The 17,222-nt window shown below is 40.0% G+C and overlaps 1 protein-coding gene and 2 long non-coding RNA genes across 5 annotated transcripts; 1 reads left to right on the top strand and 2 right to left on the bottom strand.

Annotated features, from left to right (window-relative positions):
* Positions 1-1,648: 1,648 nt before the first annotated feature.
* puf60b (poly-U binding splicing factor b) lies at positions 1,649-11,928 on the bottom strand. 3 transcript variants are annotated; one of them, XM_019106928.2, is made up of 12 exons: positions 11,774-11,928; positions 10,749-10,831; positions 10,445-10,540; positions 9,009-9,098; positions 8,013-8,063; positions 6,709-6,870; positions 6,220-6,312; positions 5,134-5,347; positions 4,639-4,829; positions 4,315-4,441; positions 2,864-3,120; positions 1,649-2,371 (listed from the first exon to the last, which is right to left on the bottom strand). In XM_019106928.2, the coding sequence occupies exons 3-12, from the start codon at positions 10,523-10,525 to the stop codon at positions 2,069-2,071; spliced, it is 1,569 nt and encodes a 522-aa protein (XP_018962473.1). In that variant the 5' UTR covers positions 10,526-10,540; positions 10,749-10,831; positions 11,774-11,928; the 3' UTR covers positions 1,649-2,068. The 3 variants fall into 3 exon arrangements, with proteins under 3 accessions (XP_018962473.1, XP_018962474.1, XP_018962475.1); XM_019106929.2 differs by lacking the exon at positions 8,013-8,063; XM_019106930.2 differs by lacking the exon at positions 8,013-8,063 and having other exon boundaries at positions 4,315-4,432; positions 11,774-11,927.
* A 1,720-nt stretch (positions 11,929-13,648) lies between these two features.
* Positions 13,649-13,981, top strand: LOC122137870. The gene is made up of 2 exons (XR_006155105.1): positions 13,649-13,814; positions 13,908-13,981. It is a non-coding gene; the product is annotated as an uncharacterized LOC122137870 (long non-coding RNA).
* Positions 13,982-14,819: 838 nt separating this feature from the next.
* Positions 14,820-16,819, bottom strand: LOC122137988. Its single transcript, XR_006155206.1, has 2 exons — positions 15,848-16,819; positions 14,820-15,677 (listed from the first exon to the last, which is right to left on the bottom strand). It is a non-coding gene; the product is annotated as an uncharacterized LOC122137988 (long non-coding RNA).
* Positions 16,820-17,222: the final 403 nt, after the last annotated feature.

Genomic DNA, 17,222 nt, shown 5'->3' with positions numbered 1-17,222 from the left:
GAACCGTGTACACTCGGAAATTTTTTTTTTTTTTTATTACCACCGAGTCACTACAAACACCGGGTTTTTCAAATCATATTTCGTTTATTAATCTTTTAAAAGACAAGTAGCCTGTCGGGTACAACTGAATCACTTCTCTTTAATTTTCTAAAGTAAGCATGATAAAATGCCTTTAAAGACAACAGTCTACAAAACTAATTTTATCTCTGTTTGTGTGTGTTCTCAAACTTTTGACTTGAACTTTTGGCCCCCCTATTGTCCAACACAGCATTCAAAGGCCCCACATGTGGGCTTAAGTATTTCCTTTAGTATTTTTAGCTACTTTTTAACAGAAACTGGAGTGCTGATATATTGACAATAATTAAACCAGAATAATTTTGTGATTCCAAAAGATTCAAGATTCTGATTTGGGATTCTTGATTGTTATATTTGAATTAGCCATCAGATATTTAAACAAACTGTTGTCTTGAAGAAGCCTGGACAGAAAGTTTGAAGTACGTTTATAGCGTTGAGCCAGAGGGTTTTAATTTTGAAGTAGTTCAAAGTTTAAGTTGTTATAAAATCTCTCTATATATAGAGAGATAGATGAAGCAGTTTATAAGATTGAATTACTTTATTAAAAAAAACTTAAGTTTGAAGCCATTTTACATTTAAATACATTTCTAACGCTCAAAGTTGAAAGTTTTAGGATTAATTGATTGCTGTGGTTGCTAGTGTGTCATTGTTAAAAGCTCATGTTGCCAACAGTTTAGATCCTTTGATAGTTTGCCTATAAACAAGGGAGAGGAACTGAGGATGCTGTTAACTTGATTTTGAAAGGTTTGGGGGGTCATAGAGCTTGTGCTGGTTTACTTTTCATTTAGTTCTGCTCTTAATACAATTCAACCTCGTGTTGATTAAAAGCTGTAGCAGTTGAATGTAAGCCCATTTATTATTAATTGGTATTTTTCTTATTTTTAAAGGACAAACCTCAGTGTGTGAAGGTAAATAATCATCTCTCTGGTTGGTAGGGTTTTGCAAGAGTTGTGTCTAGGTCATTTTTACTAGGCTTTTCAGGATGGTCGCTATGTGGTTGTTAGGACAGACAGACAGATAGATTTTACATCAATTTCTTATTAAAGATGTGTTTAAGCCTACCTATTTGGAGCAGTAATACACTTCTAACACGCTCTATGTAATACTACACTTTGAAAGAATTGTATGTAAATGAGTTATGACTAAGCAGCCTGCTACTTTGAACATACTAGAGCAGAGGAACTCTGAATTCTAAGGATCTAAACCTGCACTAACTGGGAGAAAACAGCAAGGAATGAGAAATATCCCAACTAAACAAAAGCATAGATTTACAATATGAATCAGCATTAGATGGGAAAACATGCTAGCGACTAGCACTTAGCTTGTTTCAACCCTGATCAGAAGGTTCATACTCAGAGTTTGATAGCTGATCCTCTACATACTATCTGTATATTAAGCTTTATTTCATAATTATGTACAAAAATAAGCAAATGCAATTTTTTTTGCTAAACTCCAAACATTACCTAGTTTTATGTTCTACTGTGTGTATAATGGTGTATGTGTCATACATCGGGGAAGTGGCTTAGGCCTAAAGACCTCATCCAACCATCCATATTAAAGACTGGGACAACACTGCATATTAGAGAAATTTATTGTTTTGGTAAAGGCAGAACCAATGTCACCATACAATGTTTAGGGTCTGAACACAATGTCAGTGGAGAAAAAGTTGCCATTTGTAAAAAAAGTGGGGTGGGAATGGGGAAAATTGCATCTTTTCTTCAAAATTAGAAAACAAAACACTGCAAATAATAATGACTGTTAAAAAAAAAAAAATGCAAGTCTCTTACAGTAGGTGACACAAAGTAAATGTATGAGGAGCATGTTTTTTCGTCCTAAGCTAAATCCCACCATTGGGATTTTTCCAATAATATTATTACTATCAACATCAATAAAAAAATAATTACAAGTTTCAAAGAGGCCCGGATCTCAAGCAGCAGTGATGAAAGCTGAGTGAGTTTGAGTGCCAAGAGCCAGCGGCCATTTCAGGACAGTGTTACGCAGAGAGGTCACTGTTATTAAAACGCTCTTGATCGTACAACTCGGCAACAATCTTGCGACCTGCAAACCAGCGGTTGTTGAGAGCCTGGATGGCCTTGTTCATTTCATCGGCATCAGAGAACTCCACAAAGATCTTCACTATTATCTCAGCACCGTCCTCATCACCCTGTCGTTCCTGGTATATGATAACCCGATTAACAGCGCCATACTTCCCACATTCCTCCATCACTTCACCTTCCAGGTCATCGTCAATGTCCTCTGGGCCCACCATGTTGCGTAGCACCATAACTGTTGATTGCTGTGGGCAAAGAGAGACACAAAGAAGGGGATAAACTGATAAGATATATCACAGGGATACTTCACTCAAAAATGAAAATCCTGTTGTAATTTATACACCCTCAAGTAGTTCCAAACCTGTACGAGTTTCTTTCCTCTGCTAAGCTCAAAAGAAGATATTTTGAATGGCTATGGAAGTCATTGGCTATTTAAAACATCTTTTGTGTTTAAAAGCTGCAAGGAATTCCTACAGTGGGTGACTAAAAAAAGAAATTTTTCAGTTTTGGGTGAACTAATAACTAACTTAATTGCCTTTAATAACATTTGATTTCTTGGTTTCTTTGCAGACACTTTTGATTTATTCATTCAGTGTTTCCTGACGGTTGTCAAAAATCAGATGTATGAAACTTTTAGGTCATTTTTTATTATTGCTCTTAACTTACTCTTAGAGCTTTGACCAGTTTACACTTGTCTCTCTAATCTTTAACATACAACCAAGGTAACGCTGTCTAACCTTTGACTGCGTGACTGTTTGTTTTCCTCCACTTGCACTGACGCTTAGCTGCTCCAGTTCACGGTCCTGTCCATTCCCGACTGGCACACTCTGATCTTCAGTCCGCATGTTGTCTTCCTCTCTCTTCACTTCTGTATGCATTTGTGCTGTAGATGTTGGCGTTCCCACAGATGTTGTGACTGGTGGGGATGCTAGTACTGGGTTGACCAAACCAACCTGAGGGACTACAGGGAGAGTGGGGCGAGCAGGTGTCACACCTATCAGATGGATTACAGAGGAGACATGAATGATTCAGAGAACATTTCTATCAATTCTCCAGTTTTAGAGAACAATATTTGAACTATTTTTGTAATAGCTTCAGCCAGCTAGATTTTCATGATTCTGAAAGTCTGCTGTATAATGGCGCTTTTTCACTGCATGTTACGACATGATACGGTACCAAGTGAACCGTACTGTTACCAAAACATGACGTCTAAACTCTGCTGATCACGGATTGGCCGGAGAGAATCGTCACTACCTGCGCCACTGAATTTGTGACACAAACACAAAAGAACCACTAGATTTAAATCAGCACAGCCAGCGAAGGATCAACGCAACGGTTTTGAACGAACACACCTTTTTTTAACAACAAAAAAGTTTTGTTGGCTGTTGAGGAAGTACAGATGTTACTCTCGCTGATAGCAGAGGAGTGGATCCAGCGAGAGCTTGGGGCGATGCGGAATGAAAAAGTTTTTTTTAGGAGTCGTGGCAGTAGAGGCGGTGCAACTATAGCGACATGTGAATAATCCCGCCCACTCTAAAGTGATACTAAACTGCAGTGGAAACGCGAGCCGAGCCGTACCGTACTGAGCCGTGCCGAGCCGAGTCATACCACGCAGTGGAAAAGCACCATAAGATGCTGTAATGGTACCTGTTTACACTAACACAAATGTTCAGTAAGAAAATTTCATCCAATTTTGGCATATGGTTAAAATGAATTGAAAACAAATTAACACTCCGACAATAGGTGGCACATTTAGAAAAACAGAAATAAAGTGATACACAACTTTCCGTTTCTGACCTACTTGTCACAAAAAAGAAACAAAGTCAAAGTATTTATATTTTCAATTAGCTGTTCAGATTTTTGTGTTCACTATGGAGTTTTACAAACTACTGAGTTGTCGTTTCATGTAACAGCAGTGACCAAAAAAAAAAAAAAACTTGAATCTTACAGGTTGGCAGTTTCACTATGGAAAAGACAATATAGAAGCCATCTCTATAAAAAAAAACTTGCACTGATGGCACAAGAATGTTTATGTTGGTCTGAACAGATGCATTAACAGCTGTTCACTTCAAGTAAAACCTTATTCGCACTGAACAATCATCCTGATGTGCACAGGCCTTCAGGGGGTTTAGGATTTCAATTCAAACTGCATTGAGCTTCAAAGATGTGTTCATTGATTTTTGCAGACCTGTGATGATGCCAGGAGCCTGGGCGGCCAGTACAGCCTGTGGAAGTCCCATTTGCTGACTGAGAATGTGTGCTGGTGAAGTGAGAGACCCCAGCACTGTCGCACCAGCAACAGCCTCCTGCAACAGCAACAAAACAATGTGAAAACAAATGTGAAAAGATATTTATCACATCAATGTGAAATCTGGCAACAAATGCATAACATAGCAGTAATTGCATCAGCACATCAACATCAGTCTCTCTGAAATCTACCAAATCTCAGATATACCAATTTTTCCTATGATATTAAACTAGTGTTCAGCCTGATCTAAGAGTTAATTCTCACCTGGGCAGTGATCTTGGCAGTTGCAGCAGCAGCTGCCACAGCTGCAGCAGGAGGCAGACCTCCAGGGGTTGTAGGCGTCAACAGAGGCATGGGAGGAGTAACAGCCTTCCCTACTCTTAGGTACTGACCTCCAAGGTCAAACAGGTTCATAGAAGAGACGGCATCCAGCGATGACTGAGGCTTGTCATATTCTACCCATGGTGAAATGGAGAAAGCGGTTCCTCAATCTAAGCTTATGGTATGTTTTCATACCTCACATTTCTGGAAGCTTTAGAAATCTGTCTACACATTTGATTCTTGCATATTTCAACTGGCCATGTCTATAAGTATAAAGCAGGGCACAAATTCACTTAAAAAATATCTGGATCTGGAAAGACACCTCATAAACACATGATGCTGGAACACTGGAAATGAATAGTCAGTTGCACAAAAGTACAACGTACTGCAATGACTGGTTCTCCACATAGGGTTTACAGTGCTTTCTAGACGGCTCACCAATGAATCCGTAGCCCTTGTGCTTTCCCGTGGTGGGTTCCCGTGCCAGCATACAACTTTTTATCTTTCCGAAGGCCTCAAAGACGCTCTTAATGTCGTCGTCAGATAGATCAGGGTGGATAGAGGCTACATAGATTCGGTTGAAGGCACGTGCCTCCTCTGCCAGTTGTTCGATGATGGGCTGCGCCTGTCCAATGTTACCTGGCCGCCCCACCTACAGTACACACACCAGCACAGGGGCCACTAAGTGGAAGTGTATGAAGCAATGACTGCGTGCTTGTGTATGTAAATGCAAAAGTTGTTGAGAAAAAAAAAAAAACAAACAAAAAAAAACTGTACCAGTCTGAAAAGAGACTCAAGTACAGTAAAAGAAAACTATAATGCAGCTAATACCTTTAAAAAATTAAGTTATTAAACGACTCTCCAAGCTAGCTATATCCATACATGTAAAATAAGTTCTGCGACCCAAGAGTCTCAAATATCTACATTATTTTACAAACTCATGGCAGAATAAAATCAAAATGCAGGAGAAAAAAAAACCCTGCATTGATGACAGCACTTTAACATAAGCTAAGTCTTGCCTACAGATGGTCGCTGGTCACTGTGAGATCATGGATCTATTAGATGATAAAAAAGTTGATTCATGAATGTAATATGTCTGTGATTGTTAAAAAACATTTTTTTTGTATTGGTGGTATCTGTGCTGCAGTTGGGGCGGCCAAGCAAACACCAGCCAGACGCAGCCCTTCATCAGCACATCCCGGACAGAGAAGAGCACGTCTCAAACAATAGCTCCCTCTGCAGCTCCTAGAGAAACGGAGCTCCGAAAACAAACAGTGTGACAGTGTGGAGGCATGGCATTGCATACACTCACATTTAGGTTAGAGGAAAGATATGCACGTGAAAATGAGAGCATTTACTCAAGTAACACACACACAACACAGGTACTGGCAGAGCTACATAAAGTCTGCTTATAACTTCTCTGAGTCATGCATACACAAAAGCAACAAAACAGAAAAAATAGCTCACTGTCAGAAAGCTGTTAAAAAAAGTAGTTTAAGACTGATTGTCCTGTTTGAAACCCACCTTAATGTTCCTTCCACCCAGCATAACTGAGTTCATCTGCTCCAAGGCCAGCTGAGCTGCTTCAGGAACCTCATACTCCACAAAGGCAAAGCCCTGAGACAGATTTTTTTAATGTGTCCAATGTTTACAAGCTTTCTACAAGATATCAGTCTTTAAGAGCAGTGTGAATCTAACAAACGTCAGATTCAACACTGAAAATAAGACATGTTTCTTAAGCACCAAATCAGCATTTTAGAACCATTCATGAAGAATCATGTGACACTGAAGACTAGCATTATATTAGGCATTTCTTTTATTTAAAAGTTACTATTTTAAAATAAAAAGACCCATGAAAGTTTCATGACCCTTTTTTGACTGAAACTTCACAGGCACAATTTTGGGGAGACCTGAGACTTACATTACATCTTGTAAAGGGGTATAATAGAGCCCCTTTAATTAATTTAGCAAATTTTGGACAAAAATATGACTCAGACATGGGTCAAAGCATACCTTGTGTTTCATGGTGACGGAGTCCCAAGACATATCAATGCTCTTAATGGGACCAAAGGGGGCGAAGGCCTGTCGGATGGTATCTTCCCCCAGCTCGTAATAAATGGAGCCCACATACACACGACACATGATGGCCAGAGCTCGCTGCCTCTGTGCTGCCACCTGGCGGTCATGAAAGGAAGAGACAACAATAGAGAATATTAGCTACTGACCAATAAAAATAAAAAAAAGAGGAAAGAAAACACAAAGCTACAAAGACAATGAAATCAAATATAACAAGGGATTAATTTTTTTTAGCTTGTTTTAGTACTAGTTCCCACTTCATTTGGTCCTCTATGCTTACTCATTACTTACTTCACTTACCATTAACGACAAGCACAGCAACGTGAATTAGGAACATGCAGTCTAAAACATTTAGAGTTATAACTGACCTAAATTCTGTCCAAGAATACTGATAGCCTAAATAGTTAACATGTGGAAGTAACCCCTAAATACCCTGGATAATGAGCGGAGGTGAAATCAGTTCTCTTTTCATGAGGTGAGCTTTTGGACTTACATATCAGATCACTGTTGAGGGAGAATCAGCACAAATCTATCCGTTTTACACTTTAAGTCCAACCAAACAACACATTTATCATTGTTTAATCATTATTTATAATTCAAGTTTTGGATTGCATGTCAGTCACATGACGAAAGTATACGATTACACACAAGGCTCAAAGTTTAGGCAGATTCAATTTGGATTGTCGTAGTGACCGCTAGCCCTCTTTCACAGCAGACAAAGGAGACATTTATATGCCACAGCATATTCACAAAGGAGAAATGGAGCATCCACACCATTCACAACACACAATTCCCACAAGACTTCTTAAGACAAATGGAGCTTGAGGTAGAAAAATAAACTTTGTTCAATGAGCAGTGACACGAGGGCGCACACACGGGTGGCCATGCAGTGATTCAGAATGGCAAATATGGAATGGACTGTCATTAAATGAAGAATGTCCTGTGTAATTGTCATATTACAAGTCCTCTATCCTGTTCCTGTGACTTAAAACAGCTCCCATGGCATTCATTAACACTGAAACAGTACGGTCAGTTCATGGAGGTAGTTCATGTGTCATCTTGCAACCTGCTTAATGAAATGGGTGACCAAAAACAAACACTCCATTCACAACAAAGCCATGTCTGCTTTTTAAATATGCTGCTGCAAATGTCTAGTGTATCAGGCCAATGCCGGATAAAGAAGGCTAACAGTCATTATGCCAAAACGCGTACAGAAGGTAAATAATAGTTAATCTATTGACCGATTGTAAAGATGAGAGAGGATCTCCAAAGCCCATTGTCACTGCTGCCATCTGAAACACAGTAAAGATGGAAAAGTGCTGAAAAAGGTTAGATATCTCTTTTATCCTTTGCAGACAGACATAGTATTCCAGAAAGTCTCTCTGACTGGTCAATGCCTCCGAATTCAACTTTAAACACTGCCCACCTCATTTAAACACCACTTAATTTGACTGAAGACCTGAAACATTTGACAATTAAAGCAACAGAGATACTAATAGGCATTACGTTCAACAAAGGCAATGAGTAGGCTGCTCAGATTTTCCATCTGTTCACAAAGTCAAGAAATAAACTGAGCATAGGGTGTGTATGTTTCCTTTGGCTAACTGCTGTTGACTCTTCAGACATGATGTCTGCTTGGGCAGTACAGTACATACTGTGTCCAAGATTTTGTTTGATTTTGATCAAACAGAAACACACTGCAGACCTCAACCAAACTGGCAGAGAGGGAGGGCAAACAAATGCATAAGGAGTTATTCCAGTGGAGTGCTTCAGTCTAATCTTGGGGCTAATCTGACACAATAAAGAGAGCATTCACAAGACTTGTGATGTGTGAAAGAAGAAATAAAAAAAGGACAACCTGACCACCTAAGTGTAAAAACTTGCCATTATCGATGGGAATTTAAGGCTCGCAGACAGATTGCAGATATCACATTGTTTAAACAAACTGATGATTTAAAACTTACAGAATTTTCATGAATCCCTAATGTATAATTAAAAGACTATCACCCAATATTAAAATAAATAGTATGCAAGTCTGAAAGATCAGTTCCTTTTTTGCAGACTTCCTTCAGTGAGTTCAGCATTATAAATCCTGCAACAGGAGGTGACCCTGTGTAGTTTCAGTTACGCTATTGGTTTGACAATCAAATGTTTCAATTCTCTCAAATAAGAAAACAACATTCACGTTGTAACACATTTAAAGCATTCTGCATAATCAGATCATAATATAAGCTCACCTGTAAGTTTGTGAGCTGCTGCTGCTGGTGGGCGATGGTCTGTTTCACTAAAACACTCTTGATGCTCTGTTCCATGGCATACTTCTTAGCCTAAAAAAAAGACACGGGCTATTAACACAGGCTATTTCATTTATAGCAATATAAGGACACTATTCACCCAATTTTCATGTGCTACTTATCTGAGTGCTTATTAGGTTTTTTTTTAACTTCAATTCATCATAACGGTGGAACATGCTTGTTTGGAGGATTTTTCCCCCATGTAACACTCTACCAGAGACAGCTGCTGGTCAAGTTTGATTAAAAAGTGAGTCTAGAAAAAACCAAAACATTTGTACCCACAAGCCTACAAAATCAAAAAGCTCCAGTCCGACTTATGGAGAAGCATGGTGTGGCATTGCCTCTTTTAATTAAGAATCTATTTTAAGATGGAGCTGTGGCACAGCAGTAGCACACCCGCTCTTGACACACTGGAGCAGGTGACGCAGGCTGGAGTTCAGCCGGTGACCTTTATTGATCCCATCCCCTCTCTCTCCCCACTGCTTTCCGTCTCATGTCTCTAACAAAGATATAAAAAATCCAAAACACTAGTGATGTGTCGTTCGCGAACTAGCCGGCTCTAAGAGCCGATTCTTTGTAGCAAACGAGAAGAGCCGAATCTTCAGCAGGAGACTTCTATTTTAGCCCAGTTTAGCAATTGGGAATGGTTTGTGTGATGGTAAGCAATTTCTTTTATTCAATGTTTTCATAAAAGCCTTATTTTTATGCATTTTTTCATTACAAAAAAAAAAACAAAAAAAACATGTGGCTAATCACATGGGAGGATAGACTAGGATCATACCATTATGTGAAAGGAGGAAGGGGAACACACACACCGAAGATAGCAAGTGTAAAGGCCAGGTACACAGAGCAACAGAGAGCCCGATTTAAACACAAGCACGTTTAAGTGGTTAAGGTAGGAAGACACTGAATTGCTGCAACATTGGTCCCCTCAGAGACAGTCTTCTCAAAAACAGGACAAAAACTTACAGAGAGGAGAAATCGCGTCAGCACATCCAAGCTGATGCATCTGATATTTCTGAATGCAAACCTGCACTAAAGACTAAAGTGTCTTGACTCTTAATGATAAGACTTTTGCCTTTATTTATTTGCTCTCGTTCTGTGTTCAATTGTTCAGTTAAAGTTTTATTAAAATGTTAAATAATACTAACTGTATTTTTTTGTAACAAACTATTATAAAAATACCGAATAAAAAATTGCTTACCAACACACAAACCATTCATAATTACTAAATTGGGCTAAAATCGAAGGCTCCGAGTGATACTAAATGAAGAGCCATTTAGGAGCCGGATCTCAAATGGCTCTTCATTTAGGGAGCCGAGCCAAAAGAGCCGAATCTTTGAGAAGAGCCGGACTTCCCATCACTGATCTCTTATTACCTTCTGTAGCGCCTCCTGTTGCTCTGGCGTAAGAGGCGGTAATACAAGCTTTGCACCTGTGCCTTGTCCATTCTCCATCATCAGACCTTTGCCTCACTGAGAAAGCAATACAATAGACATGGAATGAAAAAGACAGCACATATTCAAGTTTTTCCAGATCAGATATTCCATCTACTAAACCCAAATTTATGACTTCAACAATCTATAGCATGCCCTTTAGGTACAAACAGAAAAATATATATGTGTGATCATCAAAACCAAATGTATTGTAAATGATATGCTAAGGAAAGATTTTGCAGCTTACCTATGAGGCGAACCGTATTACTCCAACCAGAATTGTGAAGTCGTAGAGACTTGCCGGCAAAGCACTCACAATTTAACAATGATCTGTGGTTCATGGAAATGCACACATAATAATTTAAAATCACTGTCCAAGTCCAATAAGAAGAAGCTGTGGATAGCTGACTTTCTTCCACGAAACACAAAAGCCTCAGTCACCCGATTCATCTCCTTTTGTGTTCCCCAGGAGAAAGTCAACCATACTGATTTGTAAAAACTTTTTTTTTAAAGACAGAATTCTAGGGGCGCTATGACTTTAAGCAACTGCTACTCATTATAACATCTCCAGTTTCACTACATTGTCTTTCCTGAAAGTGGCATGGTGCTAAAATAGTGTACGCTCTTCGTCTTCAATCTAATTTACTACTAGATTATTTCCTCTGCAAGATGCAAACTAGTCCAATCAGAACTAAACACAAACCTGCTTCACAAGGCAACAGCGTTCATCCTGAAGACGGTGTTCACTGAACCGTTACAAGAAACACCGCACAACTGGACAATTCATAGGAACCCACATTTGCGTTTTGGCTTTTCTGCTATTCTTGGCTTAGTGTAAACACAAAATCCTCACTCAAGTGAACTGAGGGGTTTTGCACCTTCAGATAGCTTTACATCAACAAAGGAAGGGTAAAGACACGGCAGTGGCGCGCTTGTGCTGGTGCTAGCTGACTTACAGATGTTAAATACTCTGATTTAGGCTAGCGGCGAAGGATTCATGGGCTTACTATCTATATGCGTCTCAAACAAGCTGTAGCCGTTCCGTAATATAAGGTAAATCCTAGATATCCCCAGAAAAACACGAATGAAAAGGAGAGCAATATGCTAGCCTGGTTAGCAAGACGCTAGCGAGGCCTCGTGTATGCACGACTTGAGATATACTGGAACAGTAAGACGTTTATTTCGACTAAATTCACTCAGAGTTAACTATAAGCATGGAGATGTTAAAAATATTTCTATACTGAAGTAAACGTGTTAGGTAAGCATCATTACCGCAGTGTTCCGCGTTACCGCCATGTAGTGATCAACATTGAGGACTCTGTCTGCAGAAACACCGAGGCACAGCGGAACCTGCAGCAGCTCGCGCCTGCCCTCCACCGGACCACTCCGGTCACGTGATCGAGAACAGACGCTCACAAACGAACACTCACTGTGTTGTTTAGGCTTATCACCTTTGAAAAACGTTTTTACTTTTGAAATACTTCACTTTATTTGTTGACTTATGCGGAAAATGTGAGTTTGGTACCAGAAAGCCTGCTATTTGAGCCATGACACGCCCCCTGCAGGCCTTATATCTCAAACCAGCAGAGCTGCCTTCGACTGCCTTTCCAGTCTGATAAAAATCACGAAGGCTTTCACTTTGCATCTTCTTCTCTGGTGCGATAGCTTTCGCTTTCTTGTTTACGTATACTGCCTCCACCAGGTTCACAATGGGAACGGGTTTAGAGACATTGCTCTATCAAGTGTGTTCTGCTCACCCTTTTGGTTTAAAGAGATTTGTTTTTCTGGATTACTGTAAGATAAAATATTTGGTACAGTTTTTATAATGTACGTTTAGTTACACTGAGATAACACTGGTACATAGGTATGTATAACAGAGATATTAAAGTAAATATGAGCAAGAACAGGAGCTACAAGCTTTGCATGTGTCATATGTAAATGTTGAGGTCCAGAAGTGAAGTATATAAAACACTGTCGTGGTGCGTTATAGGACTAATAGACAATAACAGTATTTGTTTAAAACGTTTTATTTTTTAATCGTAAAAGAGTTGCTTTTTAGGTGAAATCCTGGCAGAAATGTCCTGTATCTTAGTCAGATGCAGATACAACCTCCTGTATCTTAGGTACAGGTCCACGGGTAAACAGAACTTTAATGCGGAAGTAGGAAGTAAATATTCAAAACAATAACACCTTCAGGGCTACGATGACAACTCGACTTTTGTGTACTTCGTGTCTGTGCACTTTTGGTTTTAATGCCATAAATTATTATTGACCTGATCTTCGGTGTAGTTAGTAGTTAATCGTGCGGCGACTAAAAGGCTGAAGTGGTGAATGTCATGCTACTGTACTCTCTGAGCACTAACAGCTTCCTCTGTAATAAGTATTCAATTTGTGCTTCAAGCCAATAAATGCACTGTGAGTAAAATGTAAGTCTGCTGTTAAAGGATACTCCACCCCAAAATGGAAATTTTGTCATTAATCACTTACCCCCATGTCGTGCCAAACCCGTAAAAGCTCCATTCGTCTTCGGAACACAATTTAAGATATTTTAGATGAAAACCGGGAGGCCTGTGAATGTCCCATAGACTGTCAAATAAATAACAGTGTCAAGGTCCAGAAAATCCAAGGTCTGTATCATCTGCGCCACAAGGATGCGCTGTTTCTACGTGTATTTAGCTTTGATTTGAAAGAAAACAGTTCATCGTTGTGGCGCAGAAAATACAGAAGAGCATACGCAGCATACGGTGATCTGGAGAGACACAGAGGAGACTGCTGACAAAGGAATTGTTGAATAAAGGCGTTATTTTTGTTTTTTAAGTGTTCCTGTTGCTTCATATTACCCAGATTGCATGTCTGATGGCAGATGGAGTATTCTGACGATGACTTTCATACCTTTTCTGGACCTTGACACTGTTATTTATTTGGCAGTCTATGGGACAGTCACGGCCTCCTGGTTTTCATCCAAAATATCTTAAATTGTGTTCCGAAGATGAACGAAGCTTTTACGCTGTCTTGGGGGGTCAGCATCATCACCTGGTCACTGGGCTGAGGGGAGTTCTTCTGGTTTGGAACAACATGAGGGTAAGATACTAATCACAAAATTTTCGGTCCGCAGGAGAATATGCACCTGCTTCAGACACATCATTTTGGGGTGGAGTATCCCTTTAATGACGGATGCTTTTCAGAGTCTTTGCGGTCCGCAGGAGAATATGCACCTGCTTCAGACACAGTTGATGTGTTTTACTGCTTGGCATGGATATTCTTCTGGCGGCTATAGAGATACTGACCAACCCATCTGGACACCAGGAGCACTGTGAGTAATTCAGTTTGATTCAATGATTAAGAAATCACGTGGTCATTTTATTATACGTATATATAATATGTTGTACCTAATTACACTGTCCAGTGATTAAGGTGAATGAAGAGAAGCCAGATCCAAGCCCACCTTCTTGTGATCATCTCAGTGATTTGTGTGGAGCTTAAAAAAGATGATGATGATGATGATAAGGATGAGGAAGCCTCTGATATGTGTCCAGCCAACCAGGATTTAGCTGTGCTCACAGATAGGGAGGAGCCTGGGATCCCCAATCAAAGTTGAAATTGCAATCATCTGTGCTCACTGAGACCAGCATGGTCAATTAGGTCACATTTAGTTTGGTTTCCCAACAAGCCACAATAAATCTGTGCAGTGGATCAACTTGGTAGTTAAGCATAACATAGGTAGTACATGATAGCGTGAAAAAATTAAAAATCTGTCTCAAATAAATGCTTATACACTTTATATTCATCAAATAATACTGAAAGAAAATTAGTATGGTTTTTCAAAGAAAAAACCAGCACAACAAATAATGGATGATAATAAGAGTGGAAAATTAAGCATTGCCATCACAGGAATAAATTACATTTTAAAATATATTCAAATAGAAAACATATGTAAAAAAAAAAACAAAATAAAATTAAAAAATAAAGATTTGTACTAGCCCCAAACTTTTGATCTGTTGTGTTTGTGGATAACAATAGTTTAATAACAATTAGTGCTGTCAAACGATTAATCGTAATTAATCGCATCTAAAATAAAAGTTTTTGTTTACATAATATATGTGTGTGTGTACTGTGTTTATTTATTATGTATATATAAAGACACACACATACAGCATATATTTTGAAAATATTTACATGTGTTATCGTGTATATATTTATTTTCATATAAATTATATAAAAATAAATATATACACATAAATACATGTAAATATTTTAAAAATATATGAAAATATGTGTCTTAAACACATACTTGTTGGTGATACAAACTGCACAAGGATGAAGGAGACAAACGTAAAGTCTTTTAATCAGATAAATCCAGGAGAACAGGCACAGAAACCAACTTAACATAGATGGAGAATGGATGAAGACTAAGGCATGAACAAAACAAAGGGAACTAATGAGATGATTAACAGGTGAACAGAATTACATAATCAGGCAACTCAGGAAAACTAGGTCATGACGGAGAGAACAGAAAACAAGGCATGGAGCCTTGAGAGGAGCCAGATGTTGGTCCAGAGACCAGCCAGGACGAAGCCCCAGGGTGGAGTCAAAGGAGGGAGGAGCCATGGTGGAGAAGGCCTTGATGTTACCCTGGGGAAGAACGGTGGAGATGGAACCACCGGAGGTGGAGACCCAGATGGAGCCGAGCAGACAGAGAGACAGGGTGACACAGAGGATCCGGAGGGTCAAGGTGGAGCTGATGGCTAAGGCGACCAAGGTGGAGGCGGGGATCTGGAAGACCGCGGTGGAGATGGAGTGACTGAGGATGAAGGTGGAGCCGGAGGAGCCAGACAGATCCAGAGGGACAGAGTGACAAGGCGAAGCCGGAGGAGTGAAGTCCTAAGGCTGCGGATGGTCGACAACTGAGCATGGTGGAGTCGGAGGGACCAGGGAGCCCGGTGGAGCCAGTGGGATGATGGGCAATGGTGGAGACAAGGGAGCTAGGAGCCAAGGTGGAGCCGAATGGGTCGAAGGACCAGGGTGGAGTCTAGGCGGGGCTGGAGACTGGATGTCCCGAGGCGGATCAGAGCGCCCAGATGGCACTGACTGAGGGGGAGCTGAGGGACTGACAGGCACCAGCAGAGATATGACTGAGGAACTGGCTGGTTTTAGGAGAAGAGGCGGGAGAGAGAGGCTGGGAGGGAACACAGGAGAACAGGAGTTTAGCAGAACCAGCGGGAGACACAGGAGACATAGGAGACTCAGGAGCACTGGGTATTACTTCCCCAAACCAGTCTATTTAGTCCTCTTGAAAAACACCCATTAGTTCCTTAATATAATGTCCAGTGACCAGTAGCAGCTCACCCTCAGCAGCGGGAATGTGGGTGGGGCTTCCCTCCAAGCCCTTGATCTCCTCGAGCATTCCCTCAAGCATTCCCTCCGGGGTGATGATCTGCTCAGTCACGGGTTTCTGTGCTGGCTCACATGTCGCGGCAGGCTCAGGCTCTCTGTCTGCTGTGGGCTCAGGCAATACCTCCGTGCATCAGGATGATGCCTGGCTGGTCTTCTGTTTGGGAGTGGGACTGGAGATGTCCTCATCAGTGGGGCAGATGGAGAAATACAGTCCATTATTCTCCAGAACTCACTCTACAAACGTGGCGAAATTGTCCCTGGGACCATCCGCTGGAACGTGTGCTTTTGATCGCTCACTCAGGCTGGCGTGATAAAAAACAGAGCGAACGATCAGGGTAATGAGTCAGGCACACGAGATTTAAAAAGTCCTGTGTGTGGTCTTCCAGCGGACGGTCACCCTGCTCCAGGCATAGCAGGGCCAAAGGAGGAATGTCCATAGTGACAGAAGAACATGGAAAAAGGGAACAAAACACCAGAAAAAAAAACAACAACAAAAAACTGTAGATTGTCCAGTCTTCTGTCACACGTTGGTGATACAAACTGCACGAGGATGAAGGAGATAAATGAAAAGTCTTTTAATCAGATAAATCCAGGAAAACAGACACAGAAACAAACTTAACATAGACGGAGAACGGACGAAGACTAAGTGGGAACTGAGGACTTATAAGCATGAACCAAACAAAGGGAACTAATGAGATGATTAACAGACAACAGGTGAACAGAATGACATAATCAGGCAACTCAGGAAAACTAGGTCACAATGGAGAGAACAGACAACAAGGCATACATGTAACAATACTTTTACACAAATAAATTCTCTCTGTTATAAAAGTGGAAGATACTTTTTTTGAAAGCTACTCATACTTTTTTTTTAACCCCCCCCCCAAAAAAACAAACAAACAAACAAACAAACAAACATACCTACAAGGACATCCATCTACTAAAAGGACAGTTATTTAAAACATGACAAGCTTACACTTTAGATAGAGCTGCTTCATGTATCACACTGATATTAGTATATTGATATGTGTACATAAGCATATTTTTCAAGAATACTAGTAAGAAACCTTGCAGGAAAAACAGCAGATTGACATTACATGGATACATTTTCACTTTTTCTATTTCACATTTATAAATACAATTTGCAATAAAATAAAAACAGAATCAGCAAATGAGAAAGAAATAACAACAGATTTTAAGTATGGTGGAAATATTGTTTTGATTTGACCAAGCAATATCTTTCCTTTTGTTAATGTTGAAAGGATTTTGCTTACCTTAATGAATTATTTCATGATATTTAGTTGTGTACTAAGCATAAATTACCACA

The sequence above is a fragment of the Cyprinus carpio genome, chromosome B7 (assembly GCF_018340385.1).
Source record: "Cyprinus carpio isolate SPL01 chromosome B7, ASM1834038v1, whole genome shotgun sequence".
Lineage (NCBI taxonomy): Eukaryota > Metazoa > Chordata > Actinopteri > Cypriniformes > Cyprinidae > Cyprinus > Cyprinus carpio.
This window is presented reverse-complemented; position numbering and strand designations above follow the sequence as displayed.